We start from the raw sequence: 17,818 nt of genomic DNA, 5'->3' as shown, positions 1-17,818 counted from the left end.
GGAAGGAACAGGCACTGAGAAACTAGAATCGAGGGTGGAATATATGCTGGGGCCAATGGTGCATGGGAGCAGAAGCACCAAAATGGAAGCAGGTGCAGAGGCTGGGGCCAGCCAGGTGGGGAGGGCGCTACCACCACCACCACCCCCCGTCGGGGCCGGGGCTTCTGCCCTGTGTAGAGTTGACAGGTCCTGTTACCGTGGAGTCGTGACAACACTGCAGTTCAGCAGACACTGCCCTGCCTATTCTACAGTCGGCAAGCTTGAGGCCCAGAGAAGTGGAGCAGCTTGCTCACGGCTAGGGGCAGGACCTGCGTGGGGGTCTTCCACTGGAGCATGCAGGACCCTCCAGACCAGGTCCACTCGGGCTGCCGGCCTCTGGGTCAGGGTGGCTTCAGCCCCAGGAGCCAAGAGCATCCTCAGGAGTGAGGCGACCTCTGCTGGGTAGAATCGGGCCTGGAGGCTGATGGGCCCTTGGAAGAGTGATTCCTGGGAGGAGAAGCGACCACGGCTGGTGGTGGGCGCTGGACACAGTAGCCACTGCCTGCCCCACCCCACCCCCGACCCCGTCGTGCAGGCTCCTGATGGGAAGGCGCAGGAAGCGCTGTGGGTCCCATGGTTCTGAGCAGGGTGTGGGGGCTGGGCCGGCCTCAGTCTCCCTCACCATGAGAGTCCTGTGTTCCTTGGTGCTTGGCTTCCTCCAAACCCTCTGGGCCTCTGACCACAGCCCAGGTCTCCCAAGGGCCAGAGAGAAAGTCGCAGGCCGGGTCACGGATCTCCTAGCCTCCATCTCTGCCCCTCTCGCACCCAGTAGCATCCTGCTCAGAACTGCTGGGGCTCCTCAGCCCCTCCTTACAGTGGTCTGGGCTGTGCAGGGTGAGGAGGCCATCACAAGACCCCAGGCCCCGAGGGCACTACAGGCGGGGAGCTCCCAGTATCGGCATCGTATGTGCGTCCGCCCCAGGACGGGGCACAAGCGCATTCACACAGGGGGTGCTGATGCCTGTGTAAGCGGGGTGGGGAGAAGCTGTAGGCCAGGCACTGAGAGGGGGCTCCCGCCACAGAGCTCTGGCAAGTCTCCCCAGGAGACTCGGCTCCAGGGGCCCTTTCAGCCGCAGCTGCCTTCTCCCGAAGTGTAATGGGATAGATCTCATGGCTCCTGGGGCAGTGAGGTGCCCTATCTGTGCCAAAGACCGGGGGCCCACCTCGAGGGTGGTGGCCATGGGGTTCAGAGGTCAGGTCCTCCAAAGTAAGGGGACTCGTTATACAGGGGCTGCAGCCTTCCCCCGCGGTGCGAGGTCAGGGCCGGCAAGTGGGCTTGGGCCCCTCTTCCAACCACGCTCACGCCCTGGGCTTGGCACAGGGCTCCCGAGTGCCCTGAGGAGCTGTGACATCGCCCTGCCAGCATGGAGCCACTGGCAGCTCCCAGATGGCCACCTTCCCAGAGGGAGGCTGCGTCTCCACATGCCAAGGAGGAAGTAAGGGAGGGAGCAGCGGAAGTTAGAGGCCCCCGACGTGCGCTCTCGACCTGAAGCCAGTCTGGAGCCTCAGTTTTCTCAGCTGTAAAATGGAGGCAGCAATACCCTCCCAGTGCAGCCAAGAGCACAAGTAGGCGATGTATCTGCGCTGTGCCAGGCTTGGCACCCAACAGCCACATACCAATGACCCCAGGAGAGTGCAGACAGCACCCTCGCCACGGCCCACGCAACGTGACCAGGTCAAGTGAGGCTGGTAGCCCCTGCCCCTGTCTTCACAGAACGCCTCTTTAAGCGAAGCCTTAAGGTGTTGCTCCTTTGTTCACATTTCTTTGATGTTTTATTCATATTTTCATAAGATATTTGGCCAAAAAGTGTCTCAAGAGAATGTATGAGTGTAGCCAGGTTTCTGTTGAGTGGGGTGGCTTCAATCAGCCTTCACGCCTCCCGCTTGTGGAAATGCTTGGGGGTGCCACTCCCTGTGCGTGTGTGTGCATGTGTGCAGGGGGTCCAGGGGCTCGTCTGTGCCTGTTTACCTGGAGGGAGAAAGAGGAAACCATCCTGCCTCGTTGAATCCCTTTCTGTTCTAGAAAGAACAGCCGGGCCCTCAGAGTGGTGCCTGAAGTTTCCGTCTGTCCCGTGTCCATCAGGCCAGTACAGGATCACTGACAGCTCAGTCGATGACCCTGACTCTCCCCCGCCCCTTTGCTATTTCTAGCACCTGGCTTACTCCCTGGCACACAGGAAGCACGCAATAAATGTACGCTGAGAATGACTAAGAACAGCAGTCTCCGTGGCTCCTGGGCCTCTCTCGCTCGGTCACATGTGCCCTTTCCTCTGGGTTCCTGCCCGGATCCAGGTTCCCCGACCCCACCCTCCCCCAGCCTGCATCTGCAGGTGCAGGGAGTGGGGGAGGGTGAGAGTAAGTGGCCTCCGCGGGAAGACCGGGGCTACAGGGAATTCTGGGGTTTTCTTTTTACCCAAAATTTGCTTATTTATTTTATTTGAAAGGCAAAAGTACAGAGAGAGTGAGAGAGATCTTGCCTCTGTTGGTTTACTCCCTAAATGTTTGCAAAACCAGATCTGGGCCAGTCTGAAGCCAGGAGCCTACAACTCCATCTGGACCTCCCGTGTGGGTGGCAGGGTCCCAAGTACTTGGGCCATCATCCACTGCTTTCTCAGACATATTAGCAGAAAGCTGGATCAGAAGCAGAGCAGCCAAGACTTGAACTTGGAGTGCAAGCTTTGACTTAACTCGCTGCACCAAAATCCCAGCCCTTCTTTTTTATCTAAGATTTATTTATTTGAAAAGCAGAGCAGCAGAGAGAAGGAGGGACAGATGGAGATCTTCCATCCCCTGGTCCAATCCCTAAATGGCCACAAGAGCCAGGCCTGTGCCATTTGGGCTATGTGGGTCACCCACATGAGTGGCAGGAGCCCAAGCAGCTAGCTGGACCATTTTCCACTGCCTTCCCAGGCACATCAGCAGGACGCTGGATTGGGGTAGAGCAGCCAGGACTTGAACCAGAGCTCACATGGGATGTTGGCATCACAGGCAACCCATTAACCCTTTGCACCACAGTGCTGGCCCCAGAGCTCTTGACCTGAAGGGAGCCCCCCTCTTCTTTTGTCCTGAAGCAGTGGTCATGGGCCTGACTGTCCCTTCTACAGATTTCCCAGTAAGCCAGCCACCTTCCCACCAGAGCCCAGGACAGTGGCAATGGTTGGGAGAGAGGCACTGGATGTCCCTGGAGGAGTCCTACTGGCCGTGTGGGGGAGGGGCTGCCGATAGGCTCCTGACCCTGCTGGGTAGAGGCGACCTGGGGTCCAGGGGCAGGCCACCTTGGCAAGGGATGAGAAGCTGCCAGCAGGAGGTGCGTGACGGCTGGGGCCACACAAGCTCAGCTCCGCCGCATCCCTCAGCTATGAGCTTTCATTCCCTCACTTTTGATGGAGACAGCACAGAGACCTATTTCTCCAGCATAGAGAGCGACGCTGTGTAAGATCTGCAGTGACACGGGGGCAGTAGACCCTGACCTTCAGGCCAGGGACACAGGAGGACTTGGCGGGCACTTGGCCTGGCAGCTGGAGCCCTCATCAAAGGGGTAGCCACGAGAAAGCTCGAACTAACTATCGTCATGTTGAAAAGAGCCCGGGCTTCTGATTTTTTTTTTCAAACTGGAAATCCTGAGTTTTGTACAAAAGATCTCCATTTTCTAATGCTCACTAAAAATAATTTTTTCAGAAAAAGACCACAGCTGCTCTAATAGATTTTAACCCTACATAGGGCAATGCTGTCAGAGGTAGGGAGGGGAGGGGGGGCCTCCTGGCACCTGGCACCCGACGCCTCTGCCCTTGCTTTCCACTGCCTCCCTCCTGCTTCAGGTCGGGGTTTCACCTAACCTAGGACCTGTCTCCTATGGGCTTTGGTCTCCCCGAGCCTGGCTCCTGATGCGTGCTGCTAAGGGTGTGAACGGGTTAAACGCCCTCCTCTGGTTTCCTGCTCAGGGCTAGGGGAGGAGAACTGCCAGGAAAGAGCCAGCTCAGGCTCCTGGATGTGGGTCCCTCACAGCGCCTGGCAGGTACGCCTGTGCCCAGGGGGTGTGCCGGGCAGCCAGGTCACAGGTGTGGCTGTCCTGTCCTCTGGTGTCTGTCTCTCTGTTCAAACAGCGTTCCTTGAAAGCCGCCACACGTTCTGCCCCAGCCACCACTTGCCCCTTCCATAACCAGAAGGGGGCCTGGCAGGGAATAGCTGCTCAGTGACTATTTAGGGGGTTGGAATTTAAAGAGAGGGAGGCAGACGGAAATAATACACAGAGATGAGGATGAACCAGACAGGCTGGGAGAGGAGCCTGCTCTCAGCAGCCAGGACGGCTCAGGGCAGAAGATGGAAACAGTGAAACACAGTCTCCCCAAGATACCCAGAGATGGGTTACAGGAGAAGCTGCAGGGGCTGGCACCCTGTGAGCCACAGGGGAGAGAGATGTGCAGAGACAGAGATAACCAGAGGCACACAGAGAAAGGAGAGGACGAGACAAGAGACAGGGGAGTCCGAGCAGGTGGAGCTACAGAGACAGAGACAGAGAAGCAAGAGGCAGACAGGCAGACACAGAGGCAGAAAGGTACCCTGGGTTTGCTTTCTCTCCTTATAAGCCTGGGTCAAGCAGGTTCCAAGGGCAGGAGTGTCTGGCCTTCTCCCTCCCACACCCCCGCCCCACCCAAGTCCAACACGGTAGAGATGGCTGGGCTGCGCACACACTTGCTCGTGTCATCGCATTATCCCGAGAGCCCACACCGCCAGTGCCCTCCTTCTGCAGGTGGAGGGTTATGTAACTCGCACAAGGTCACACAGGTCAGAGGGCTGGGGCTGACTCCAAAGCATCGGGCTCCTGGGGGTCTGTTCCCAGCGCCCCACCCTTGGCTTGGGAAGGCTGACCCCATGCACACCTGAGACAAACCTGCCAGAGTAAAAGACAAGAAACAACTCAACATGAAAGGTTATTTGGATACAGAACTACTCTGAGAGCAAACAACAATGTAATGATTTGTATATCACCAGGGAACTTTGTGGACTGGGGAAGAGAGAGCGCCACAACATGCCCTCAATTTTGTTACTACTAAGGCACTGTGGAGTTGTAAGACAGTATCCACATTTCAGAGTGTGCACTGAAACCTGAGGGCTCATGTCTGAGACCCATCCTTTTTTAATTTTTAAATTAAAAAAATTAAAGATTTATTTATGTATTTGAGAAGCAATGTTACAGAGAGAGACGGAAAGAGAGAGAGATCTTCCAACTGCTGGTTCACTCCCCAAATGGCTTCAAGGGCCAGGACTGGACCAGGCTGAAGCCAGGATCCTGGAACTCCATCCAGGTCTCTCAATTGGGGGCAGGGGTCCAAGTACTTGGATCGTCTTCTGCTACTTTCTCAGGTGCATTGGTAGGGAACTGGATCAGAAGCGGAGCAGCTGGGACTCAAACAGGCACTGCAATATAATGCCAGCATCTCAAGTGGCGGCTTAACCCACTGGGCCCCAATGTTGGCCCCTGAGACCAACTTTAAAATGCTTCAGGGGCCGGTGCTGTGGTGCAGCGGGTTAAGGCCCTGGCCTGAAGGGCCGGCATCCCATATGGATGCCGGTTCTAGTCCCGGCTGCTCCTCTTCCGATCCAGCTCTCTGCTATGGCCTGGGAAAGCAGTGGAAGATGGCCAAGTCCTTGGGCCCCTGCACCCGTGTGGGCGACCGGAGGAGGTTTCTGGCTCCTGGCTTCAGATTGGCCCAGCTCCGGTTGTTGCAGCCATTTGGGGAGTGAACCAGCAGATGGAAGACCTCTCTCTCTCTCTCTCTCCCTCTCCCCACGCGATCTCTACTCGTGCTCTAACCAGCAGGCTCTGCCCTGGCCTCCTGCTCCCTGGAAAGCCCACACATGCAGATCTCCAAAGGCGGGTGGCAATGCCATTCCTTCTTCCTTCTGCATCTGGCTCAAGCCTCCCACGCCTCCTGGAACCTTCTCCAGCACCGTTCTCTGTATCACATACGTTTCCCTTTATCACAAGCTACTTATGTGCTACCTACAGTTTTCTAGAAGTGTGATGTCCCCTCTGTATATAGGAGCTCCTGGACAGCAGAAGCTGGTTATGGGGTATTTTTTATTTATTTATTTATTTATTTATTTATTTATTTATTTATTTATTGATAGGCAGAGTGGACAGTGAGAGAGAGAGAGAGAGAGAGAGAGAGAGAAAGATTTTCCTTTTTCCATTGGTTCACCCCACAATGGCCGCTGCGGCCCGCGCACCACGCTGATCCAAAACCAGGAGCCAGGTGCTTCTCCTGGTCTCCCATGCAGGTGCAGGGCCCAAGCACTTGGGCCATCCTCCACTGCACTCCTGGGCCACAGCAGAGAGCTGGCCTGGAAGAGGGGCAACCGGGACAGAATCCGGCACCCCGACCGGGACTAGAACCCGGTATTTTTATTTTTAAAGAAACGATTTATTTATTTATTATTTATTTGAAAGGCAGAGTTACAGAGACACAGAGGCAGAGGCAGAGGCAGAGACAGATCTTCCATCTGCTGGTTCATTCCTCAAATGGCCACAAGGGGCCAGAGCTGGGCTGATCCAAAGCCAGGAACCAGGAGCCTCTTCTGAGTCTCCCATGCGGGTGCAGGGGCCCAAACACTTGGGTCATCTTATGTTGCTTTCCCAGGCCATAGCAGAGAGCTGGATCAGAAGTGGAGCAGCCGGGTCTCCAAGAGGTGCCAATATGAAATGTCAACAATGCAGGTGGCAGGTTTACCCACTATGCCACAGTGCCAGCCCCCTGCTTCATCTTGAATTGCAGGTTCTCTTCATGTCTGCTTTCTTTTTAAAAAGATTTATTTATTTATTTATTTGAAAGGTGGAGTTACAGAGAGTGAGAGACATCTTCTGGTTCACTCCCCAAATGGCCGCGATGGCTGGAGCTGGGCCAGTCTGAAGCCAGGAGCCAAGAGCTTCTTTCAGGTCTCTCATGTGGGTGCAGGGGCTCAAACACTTGGGCCATCTTCCACGGCTTTCCCAGGCACATTAACAGGGGGCTGGAGCAGGGGCCAGTGCCGTGGTACAGCATATTAATCCTCAGCCTGAGGCACCAGCACCCCATATGGGCGCCAGTTCTAGTTCCAGCTGCTCCTCTTCCTATCCAGCTCTCTGCTGTGGCCTGGGAAAGCAGTGGAAGATGGCCCAAGTGCTTGGGTCCCTGCACCCATGTGGGAGACCGGGAAGAAACACCTGGCTCCTGGCTTCAGATAGGCACATCTCCAGCCATTGTGGCCATTTGGGGAGTGAACCAATGGAAGGAAGACCTCTCTGTTCTCTCCCTCTCACTGTCTGTAACTCAACCTCTCAAATAAAAAAAAAAAGTCTTAAAAAAAAAAAAAAGTGGAGCAGCCAGATCTTGAACCTGCACGCATATGGGATGCTGGTACTGCAGGTGGTGGTTTAACCCACTCCACTTCCTATCTAGGGGAAAAGCTCCTGGCTCCTGGCTTTGGCCTGGTTCAGCCCTGGCCATTGCATCCATCTGGGGAGTGAACCAACAGATGGAAGATCTGGCTCTCTCTGTCTCTTCCTCAGTGTAATTCCGACTTTCAAATGAATATATGGGAGCCAGCACTGTGGTATAGCAGGTAAAGCCACCGCCTGCAGTTCAGGCATCCCATATGGGTGCCGGTTCTAGTCCCAGCTGCTCCACTTCCAATTCAGCTCTCTGCTATGGCCTGGGAAGGCAGTGAAGTATGGCCCAGGTCCTTGGGCCCCTGCACCCACATGGGAGACCTTGAAGAAGCTCCTGGCTCCTGGCTTCGGATCTACACAGCTCCAGCTGTTGCGGCCATTTGGGGAGTGAACCAGCAGATGGAATACCCCTCTCTCTGCCTCTCCTTGTCTCTCTGTGTAACTCTTTCAAATAAATAAAATTAATCTTTTTTTTTTTTTAAAAGAAATGAATAGGGGCTGGTGCTGTGGTGCAGCAGGTTAATGCCCTGGCCTGAAGTGCCAGCATCCCATATGGGTGCTGGTTCTAGTCCTGGCTGCTCCTCTTCCGATCCAACTCTCTGCTATGGCCTGGGAAAGCAGTAGAAGATGGCCCAAGTCCTTGGCGCCCTGCACCTGCGTGGAAGACCCGGAAGAAGCTCCTGGTTTCAGATTTGTACAGATCCAGCCATTGCAGTCATCTGGGGAGTGAACCATCGGATGAAGACCTCTCTCTCTGTCTCTCTCTCTCTCTGTAACTCTATCTTTCAAATAAATAAAAAATAAATCTTTTTAAAAAGAAATTAATAAATAAATCTTTTATAAGAAATTGGAGAGGCCAGCTTATGGTGTATCGGGTAAAGACTCCTCTCTGTCTCTCTGCTTCTTTGTAACTCTGCCTTTCAAATAAATAATTTTTTAAAAGATTTATTTATTTATTTGAGAGTCAGAGTTACACAGATAAAGGAGAGGCAGAGAGAGAGAGAGAGAGAAAGAGAGAGAGAGAGAGGTCTTCCACCTGCTAGTTCACTTCCCAAATGGCCACAATGGCCAGAGCTGCGCTGATCCGAAGCCAGGAGCCAGGAGCTTCTCCCAGCTCTTCCATGCAGGTGCAGGGGACCAAGGACTTGGACTATCTTTTACTGCTTTCCCAGGCCATAGCAAGAGATGGATTGGAAGTGGAGCAGCTGGGACTCAAACTGGCGCCCATAAGGGATGCCAGCACTACAGGCAGTGGCTTTACCTGCGCCAGCCCCACAAATACATCTTTTTTAAAAACTGTATTTAGTTATTTATTTGAAAGGCAGAGTTACAGAGAAAAAGACAGAGATCTTCCATCCACTGAACCACTCCCCAAATGAGCTCAACAGCCAGGCTGGGTCAGTTCAAAGCCAGGAGACTGGAGCTTCATCCGGGTCTCTCATGTGGGTGCGGAGGCCCAAACATTTGGGTCATCCCCCGCTGGTTTCCCAGGCGCATAGGCAGGGCACTGAACGGGAAGTGGAGCAGCCAGAACTCAAACCCATATGCCCATGGAATGCCGGCATCGCTGTCGGGGCTTAACCCCCAGCACCACAACTGCAGCCCAGCATAGGCTGGGTGCAAAGGCAGACAGCTGGCAAACATTTATTGGATGAATGACATTGCACGAAGACTGCCCGGTGAAAATCTCAGATCCTTCACATACTAGCTGTGGACTCGGGCAAGTCTCTTAACCTCTGCCTTCCCCCTGTCTCTGCAGTGGAGCCGTGAGCAGCCAAGCGCAGGGAGCAGCATTTGCACAATTCAGCTATTAATTTTTTTGGACATAATCTTTTCCTGGATCCCCCCCCACACACACACACACCGCGGAGGCCCTGGCACACAGCTGCATCCGTCCCTGCTGAGGAAGAGCAGGACATCTCGGTGTCCGCTCCGCCCACTACCCGGGTCTGGCGCACACACCCGGGGCCCACCCTGGAAGTCGAAGGCGACTCCACGGCCCATTTAAGGAGGGCAGGGGGCGGGCCGGGGGAGGCTCCGCCTCCTTGCTGAGGTCAGCGCGCACGGCTGCGTGTGACGCTCTGGTTGCCGCAGAGACGCCCCGCCCCCGCGCGGCGCTGCGGAACCGGAGCTCCGGGCGGCGTCGGCAGCGGCGCGGGAGGCGGCGAGGCCGGGCGGCAGGAGCCGGCGCGGCGACCGCAGCGGGAGCGGCGGGGACGGAGCAGACCACGACGAAGGACCACAGGCAGCCGGGCCGGGCCGGGCCACGGGGAGAGCGGCCGCCGGGAAGCGGGCGGGAGGCCGGGCGGGCAGCGGGCAGCCGCCGAGCCGCGAAGCGACATGGTGCTGCTCAAGGAGTAGTGAGTGTCCGGTCGGCCGTGCGGAAGCGAGAAGGAAGGGGGGGTCGGGGATGACGACCGAGGAGGCTGATGGCCCGGCGGAGCGGATGGAGAGCGCCCGATGGGCTGTTGGGCGGGCCAGCAGGGGCGGAGGGGACCTTGAGGGCCGGACAGCACCTGAGGTGGCGCCCAAGGGGGTAGTGAGGGCCCAATAGGCCTGAGGAGAGGCCAAGGGGCCAGCGAGGGCTGGACAGGGCCCGAGGTGGGGTCAAGGGGACAGGGATAGCTGGACAGGGCAGGAGGAGGGGCCGAGGGGACGGAGAGCACTGGATGAGATGTGTGGTGGCCCCCGGCGGGGCCGAGGGGTCGAAGGGGCAAGATCAGACCTGCAGGAGGGGCCCGCGGACTCGCGGGCAACGGCGGACTTGTCTGAGGGGCAAGGGACAGTCGGACAAGGACAGGCAGGGCCGGTGAGCTGGCCGTGGTGGGGAGGGGCTTGAGGCTGAACGATGGAAGGGGCAGGGACGATCAGATAAGGCAGCTCCAGAGTGGAGTTGAGATGATGGGCAGGACACCTGAGTAGGAGGGGCCGCCTTGGGCACAGAGGGAAGCCTGGGAGGGACAGGTGGCCCCGGGAAAAGGGCTAGGGAGCCAGGGCCAGGCTTGGATGACGGGGCTGGCCTCAGGAGGTCAAGCAGAGGGGGCTAAACCCCGGGGGATGGCTGGGGAGCCAGGGTGCCCTGGTGGTAGATGCAGAGGAGGAAGCATTTGGAGCAAGCTGGGGGTGCCTGCTTAGGGATACCTGGGTGAGGGGTCCAGAGAATATTGGGCAGGCTCTTGAATGAGTAGTGGTGATGGAGAGGGCCAGGAAGTTACCCTGGTAGCCTGAGAGGCCCTGCAGGAAGAGTGTGTTTGTGAATGAAGAATACACCTGGTTGGGGGGCTGGTTTAGGGCCAGCCTGTCTGTAGGGGATTTTTAGTCTCGGTGCGAAGAGATGGGGCGATTGCTTTGAGGAATTGAGGTTTCGGTAAAGCTACCGTGAACCATGTCGAAGTTCCTGAGTAGTGCCTGGGGGGTGAGAGCCTGGGGCCTTCTGGGAGGAGTTGCAGGCAGATGGGTTTGCGCCTGAAATCCAGGGGATTGGATGGTAGGAGGGCATGTTTGGATTGCTAAATCTTTCAAATACAAGGTGACCCATCCTACAGCTCCTGCTTCCAAGCAAACATCACAGGACTTCCTCCCACCCACCTACCCCCGCCCCCCAGGAGGGGAGAGATTAGATTTGTGCTGCCGAATTTGCAATGAAACGCTTCCCTGAAGCTGGGGCAAGGGGGCCGCGCTGGGCCGGTGGCCCCCGAATCCGGCAGCGGGAGATGTGTGAGTGGAGGATTTGTGGAACTCTCTGGGTAGCCGGGCAGGTGTGCAGAAGGCGCTCTGCCCCCTGCAGCAGGCGTGCTCCCTGGAGGTGTCTGGGCTGTCCAGGACATGGTGTGGAGCTCGGGTAACAAAGGGAGCAGAGACCCAGCTGTCATCCCAGCTGGACCGCTCCTCTGAAGAGCGTGATCTGGAAGCTGCCACCTGTCCGGACGGCCAGTCTGGTGTTAGTCCGGCCAGAGCTCAGAGCTTTCTGTGGCCAGGAGGAAGAACCCCGGGAGGCTTGCAGGAGAACCTGGTGCGCTTTGCATTTTAATCTTGAGTGTCCCAACTGACAGGCGTTTCCCATCCTTCCGATCCTCTCCCTGTCCCCAGATGACTCCTAGGACTGCAGGAATCTGTAGTTTTGGGAAGGAGGTCGGGTAAGGCAAGGAAGGGGCCTCTGAGCAGATCTGAGCGAGTTTTGCAGGAGATGCTCTTCTCCCGTGCTTCCTCCCCCCTCCCCCCTGAAGGTGCCAGGGATGCAGAGGCTGCTTGGCCTCTGGGTGTGTATCCCTGGGCAGGGGGCATCCGAGTCCCCTGGCTGTGGCTGCAGGACTGCTGCTCTGGGAAGGGTGCGAGTGAAGGTCACCCCGCAGCGAGCCTGGCTCCAGCCTGGGCCCAGCAGTGCCTCCAGCCTCTGCCTCCGGAGCTGTACCTTCCTGCTGCTCAAGTGGCTTAGTTCCCACAGAGCAAGGCAGACACGTCTGGGTGCACAGCCTTCGCGTGTGCTGCGAGGAGCCGGCTGCTGGGAGACTCGGTGCCCACCCAGTGGCTAAAGTTGTGGCTGTTTATTTTCCTGACACTTCCTCCAACAAGATTCTCCTTGATTTGATTTCTGCAAATTCCTGGATGTGATTTTTGCGTGCTCTTGAAGATAAAAGGTTGATTGTTTTCTAGGAAGTTTCTTCTGAGGGTGCAGGAATGCTGGCCTCCAACTTGGGAGCATTTTTCTGCTCTGCTGGCTTTCTCTAAGAGAGGATTGCATTCGTGGCAGGATTTACGTTATGTGAGTCCTCTGGAGGAAAGGGGTTGTTAGCAGACAGGAGACGGGGAGCCCATTTTGTGTTTCCTGCCCCTTTCCTGTGGTGCCTTGCCTTGGTGCTCTTCTATCAGGTCCCGTTGTATGGTTCCTGCTTCCTGGGGGACCATGTGCAGCCAGAGAATAGTGAGCTGTTGACCAGCCTGGGACAGGAGCCGGGCTGCTGAACCCATTGCCTGGGGCTCCTGCTTCACCTAGCACTCCCCACACAGAAGGGCCCGGCAGGTGCCAGCAGGGCTCTGAGCACCGAGCGTCTAAGCTTTGGAACTGGCTTGACTTGAATGAAGATAACCAAGGCATGCTTGCTTGCTTGCTTATTTATTTATTTTATTTATTTATTTTTTAATTTGAAAGGCAGAGTTAGAAAGAGAGGGAGAGACAGATGTTCCATCCACTGGTTCATTCCCCAGATGGCCACAATAGCTAGAGTGAAGCCTGAACCTAAGAGCTTTATCCAGGTTTCCCAGGTGGGTCCAGGGACTCAAGCACTTAGGCCATCTTCCACTGCTTTCCCAGGCCATTGGCAGGGAGCCGGATTGGAAGAGGAGCAGCTGGGACTCGAACCAGAACCCATATGGGTCACAGGCAGTGACTCTCTGACCTCACAGCTTGGAACTGGGGGTTGGCCGTTGGTTTGCGTTTACAAATGCAAGCCTCCTGAAGCAGTGCCTCAACCAGCCCCTGGCTCTTCCACCTCTGTGGAGTTCTGACCTTTGTGGGGACTTCACGTTGCCTGTGGCTTCTCCATCAGGTTTTTGGTGGTACCTCAAACAATTGGTGGTCTTTGAGATGGAGAAGGAGGAAAGAAAGTGGTTAGTGTTCGGTGCTCTTGGACAGCTTCTGGAGGTGAGAACACAATCGGTATCTTCCAGGGTGGCTGCATGGTCACACTTTGTGTTGTCAGGTCCTTCCCCAGAGCAGAGGTGCCCGGTAACTGCTCTTAGGGTGATTAAGCATGCAAGGGGCCCCGTCCTCGCCTTTCACCTTGGGAGTGGTTATTAGGAGGGTGGGTTCACAGAGATGTGACTCCCCAGGCCCTGATTCTTTGGCTCTGAGTCATGGTGGTTCTCCTGTGTCAGGTTTGCTACTCACTGGCAAGTCTTACTGGGGAAGATGGGCGTGGGGGCAGGCGTGAGTCCTGGGCATGGGAGTAGACTGGTGCGGGGACAGGTTTGCACTGATTTACAAGGTTGTCAATGGAAGGCCAGAGGGCACGAGAGGCTCCTGGCCTCGACGCCCTCAGAGGGCTGTTCTCTGCGGGGATTTTCTAGTAAGTGGAGTGGCACATGAGGCAAAAGTGTGGATACTGACCGAGTTGCCGCCCCGGGAGCCTTGGCGGGTTTCAGAGCCTGGAGTTGACGCTGTCTTTCCCTTCTCTTGCAGTCGAGTCATCCTGCCTGTGTCTGTAGATGAGGTAAGTTCTCCTCCTTTCTCACCCTTCGCTGGATGCGGGTGCTTGTGACTCCAAGTGACCACATGTGCTGTGCAGTTTTCATGTTTGTTCTGAGAGAGAACAGGGCTCAGTGCGCATGCTCCTGTGTCACTGTCAGTTGAAGGAAGGCACTTATTATTTGTATATCTGAGCGACTGTGTGCAACCCGGCCCAAGCTCCTGGCATGCTGGGTGCTTTGAATAGAGCATAGACCAGCCCCTTCTACCTGCTGTGCTGTGCCTGTCTGGGGCATGTCATTGATGGGATTAAGTGTGTGCACTGCTGACACCTCCATGACTTGCCTGGGAAGTGTGCATGGCTCTCCGGTTGTGCAACAAACCAGCAGGGCAGGAAATCTCGGAGGCCCTCCCTGGCCGTGCCGGGTGACTGCTGGCAAGGCCCAGACACAGAATCCTCCTTTTACGGAGGGCAGGGATAACACATGAGTTGGCTGGTCCCCTGGCCTTTTATGGTCCCTGAGTCTGACGTCCCTTCGTCTGGGGATTTTTGGCAGCAGTGTTTGCCACAAGAGGGTTCAAAGGCCGTGCTGACTCAGAGTTGCTCTCTTAGACAGCAACAACTGTCACCGAGCCCTTCCTCGCCTGAACTTCCTCCACTCCTTTCCTGGTGTAGCCTTACTCCTTGCCTCCTTCTGAATCCGCAGGCTTCTCCTGGCTCCCAGGTCAAGTGGAGTTGGGGTGAGGCTCCTTAGCCAAAACAGCACCCTCAGTCACAGAGCTTTGCCTCTCTCCTGCAGCACCAGCATGAAGCTCCTGGGATAACTTCCACTCTGTTCCAAATATGGACTGGACCTTTGCAAAGTGAAATCAGGCCAGCAGAGCCCACAGCACCCTTAGCTGAGACAGATGTCCCAGCTTCTTAGCCCTTAGCAGGGGTGGGCAGGCATTGGCTCCCTGCAGGACTGTCTCCAGGGTTGGGCCATGTGTCTGATAAGAACTGTGGGAACCTGGGGGAGGGGGACAGAGATGGGCCTTGCACATGATCTGGGGGTTCTGGGAAGAACGGATGAGAGAAATGAGCCTGGGGAACCTGGAGGAAAGAAGGGATGGCTGGGTAGAAGTTGTGATACTTGGAGGCACCTGAGGTGCACCTGGGGCCTGGGAACCAGGTGCCTGGCTGACAGGTGTTGGTTTAGGGGGTGGTGTTCTGTTGACTCACCACCTTTGAGGGCTTTGCTGTGTTTAATAAGAATAGCAAGACTTGGTTTTCTGATGTTTTTCCAAGCCAGACGGCCCAGCGTCCCCATTGCCTGGGGACTTAGCTCCTGGGGATCCAGTGACTTCTCTGCTGTCCAGGATGAGTTCCCATGCCCCACATGACCCCTGGGAACTCAGGGTTTCCTGGGTGTGCTATTTAGAGATAAAATGAATGATTTTAGAGGGATTATTACATAGGGGTAAAAGGAATCGTTTTAGAGGGAAACTGTTGATGGAAGGAAGGGTGGGAACGTGAGTAGTGCTGGGTCCCAGGAGCCAAGGAGGCCCAGACCTGGGCTAGAGTTCCCCGGGGCCGCTCTGCAGGCAGGCCGTCGGGGCCAGGACGCTGGCTGCCTATGGGGTGGCCAAGAAAGGGCGGAAGGGGAACTCCCACCTTGGGAGTGCCTGCAATTGGCAGTTTTTAGCTTGTGATTTTTTTTTTTTTTTTTTTTTTTTTTTGGTATCGCTGAGGAAGTGGCAAGTGGGGCGGGGTAGCTGTCAGGGTAAGCTCTGGTGAGGATTCGTCTGTTCGTCTAGTTGTAGTCAGCAGGAAACCACTAACGAGAAAGCTGTGCCGGGCCTGGGCAGGGTTGAAGCAGAAGCTGCTCTTTTCATGGCTGGGACCTCAGTTCCAGAAGAGCAGAAAAATCCTGAATGGGGAGGCCAAAGGAGAAGCAGGGAACAATCGACCTTCTCAGAGTCTTTGTCGATAAGCCCATCCCGACTCCCGGTTCCCATGGGAACAGCCGGCAGCACGTGACTGGTGGCTTCACTTCCTAAATTGGAGGCGATGACTTGAGGCCCTTGGAGCTTTCTGATTTGGGGGGTGGAGAGAAGAAAGAGAAAAGAGCAGGTCATGGTTTTAGAATCACCTGGATGGCCTGAATCAATATTTTCAGGCAGAATTAGCTCTGGCTGGCCAGTGCCTTTGGCCTAATGCTGCACAGGGTTTCTAGGTATTCTGCAGCACCCTGGCTGCCTGACGTGGCTGTGTCCACCAGTGGTTCCTGGCTCTAGTCAGCCAGGCCTCTACGGGGGCAGTGCCATTTCACTTCTTTCCAGATCCGTGGCCCCATCTCCCATGGTGCCTGGCCTGACAGGGTCACACAAGGGGCATGGGGACCAACAGCTGTACTGGTTTTCATGTCCGTCTTTCAGGCCCCTCCACTCCGTCTTCCTACCCCAAGATTGCCAAAGTGTTTTAGTTCTTTAGGACAAGGGAGCCTGCATGGCCCCAGCAGTGATAGTCCTGGGGGGTTCTTGTTGGATGGTGACCCCACCCCTGCCCTAAGTCTGGCGGCTGCTTTCCTAGGATGCAGAGCAACTATGCCGAAGGGAACTCTTGTGGTGTAGAAAGTGTCCCTCACTTGTAGCTTGTGCGGGCCAGTCTTACCCCCTTGGATTAACAAAACTGCCTTCACTTTCTCATTGGGATTAAAGGATCAGAATATCAAGAGAGATTAAGGTGGAAGATGCCAGCCAACAGACTGATCCTCTTAGAGCCTGCCCCCTGATTCCTGCCTCCGAAGAGCAACCAAATGAAGGCGATTAGCCTCTGCTGGGGGCCTCGCCCAGCAGCCCGGGCCCCTGCCCTGGCCCTCTCCCTAGCCTGCCCTTAGGATTGCTGAGTCAGTGGTCGATGTGCTTCTGGCTGCTCTCTGCACGGAATTCCTCCTCCTCCTTAGGAACCCCTGGCCCAGCCAAACCCTGGCCCACTTGATAGAGATGTTCGTGTGTGCCTTGCAAGGTGCTGGATTTGGAAAGGCCCGGGGCAGTTTGGGGGTCCAGGGCAGGGGGCACTGAGGCACCAGTGATGTTACTCAGGATTTGCAAGGTCAAGGTGCCTGGCTGTTACCCAGATGTTCCTCTTTTTTTTTTTTTTTTTGACAGGCAGAGTGGACAGTAAGAGAGAGAGAGAGACAGAGAGAAAGGTCTTCCTTTTGCCGTTGGTTCACCCTCCAATGGCCGCCAAGGCCAGCGCACCGCGCTGATCCAAAGGCAGGAGCCAGGTGCTTTTCCTGGTCTCCCATGGGGTGCAGGGCCCAAGCACCTGGGCCATCCTCCACTGCACTCCTGGGCCACAGCAGAGAGCTGGCCTGGAAGAGGGGCAACCGGGACAGAATCCGGCGCCCCGACCGGGACTAGAACCCGGTGTGCCGGCGCCGCAAGGCGGAGGATTAGCCTAGTGAGCCGCGGCGCCGGCCTCAGATGTTCCTCTTTATGCAGTTTTACTGAGCCTTGATTGCTTGACGAGGCCCTGGCGTTGTGTGCTAAGCGTGTGCTTTGGAAATTAGAGTTCTTTCAGCTTTGTGGCGAGGAGGGACTTGTCCTGGACTGCTGCTTTGCCTTCCAGACTCTGCCCAGAAATGTCCCTGCGGTGCTCAGGAAGCTGCCTCTGCTCTTGCTGTGGCAGACCGTGGTTGAAGTGGCAGAGGCCCAGAGCTGCAGCCTCTCTCTCTTACCATCAGAGACAGACACTCTGGGCTCTCACCTCTGGTGCATGAGGAGTTTGGGGGGTGGTGGTAGAAGATGAGAAAAACCAGTCCCGGCATGTTCAGGCACCAAGTATCTGCTTTCTTCATCTCATCCTTCCTGAACTGTAGTGCCTGCATGGCCCCAGCAGTGATAGGAGAGGCGTCCTGTGGCACAGGCTGAACTCCCTGCATTGACTGTTGCTGTTTGTTCTCTTTATTTTCCCCTACGAGAAGGGGCAGCAGGGCCAGGCCTGGACGATGCCCAGATCATCGACCCCAACTCTGAACTGTCCTGCAGGGGTCGGAGGAGACTGGTGATCTTGACCCATGACTCCATAGGGTGGCCCGTGACCCAAGAAAAGGGGTCCAGGCTTTGGCCATCTAGTAACTGCCTGCACAGAGGGTGTCCCCGGCCAGCAGGGACCACAGGGG

General features: G+C 56.1%; 1 protein-coding gene across 2 annotated transcripts in view; it reads left to right on the top strand.

Annotated features, from left to right (window-relative positions):
* Positions 1 to 9,590: 9,590 nt before the first annotated feature.
* PITPNA (phosphatidylinositol transfer protein alpha) overlaps positions 9,591 to 17,818 on the top strand; it is a 46,426-nt gene continuing 38,198 nt past the window's right edge. Inside the window, exons 1-2 of one of the 2 annotated variants that reach the window (XM_008270667.4) lie at positions 9,591 to 9,828; positions 13,647 to 13,677. In XM_008270667.4, coding sequence (XP_008268889.1) covers positions 9,809 to 9,828; positions 13,647 to 13,677 — 51 coding nt within the window. In that variant the 5' untranslated portion in view covers positions 9,591 to 9,808. The remainder of the gene's footprint in view (positions 9,829 to 13,646; positions 13,678 to 17,818) is intronic. The other variant, NM_001171151.1, reaches the window with a different exon arrangement.

The sequence above is a fragment of the Oryctolagus cuniculus genome, chromosome 17 (assembly GCF_964237555.1).
Source record: "Oryctolagus cuniculus chromosome 17, mOryCun1.1, whole genome shotgun sequence".
Taxonomy (NCBI): domain Eukaryota; kingdom Metazoa; phylum Chordata; class Mammalia; order Lagomorpha; family Leporidae; genus Oryctolagus; species Oryctolagus cuniculus.
The sequence above is the reverse complement of the archived record's forward strand: the minus strand, read 5'-3'. Positions and strand labels throughout refer to the sequence as shown.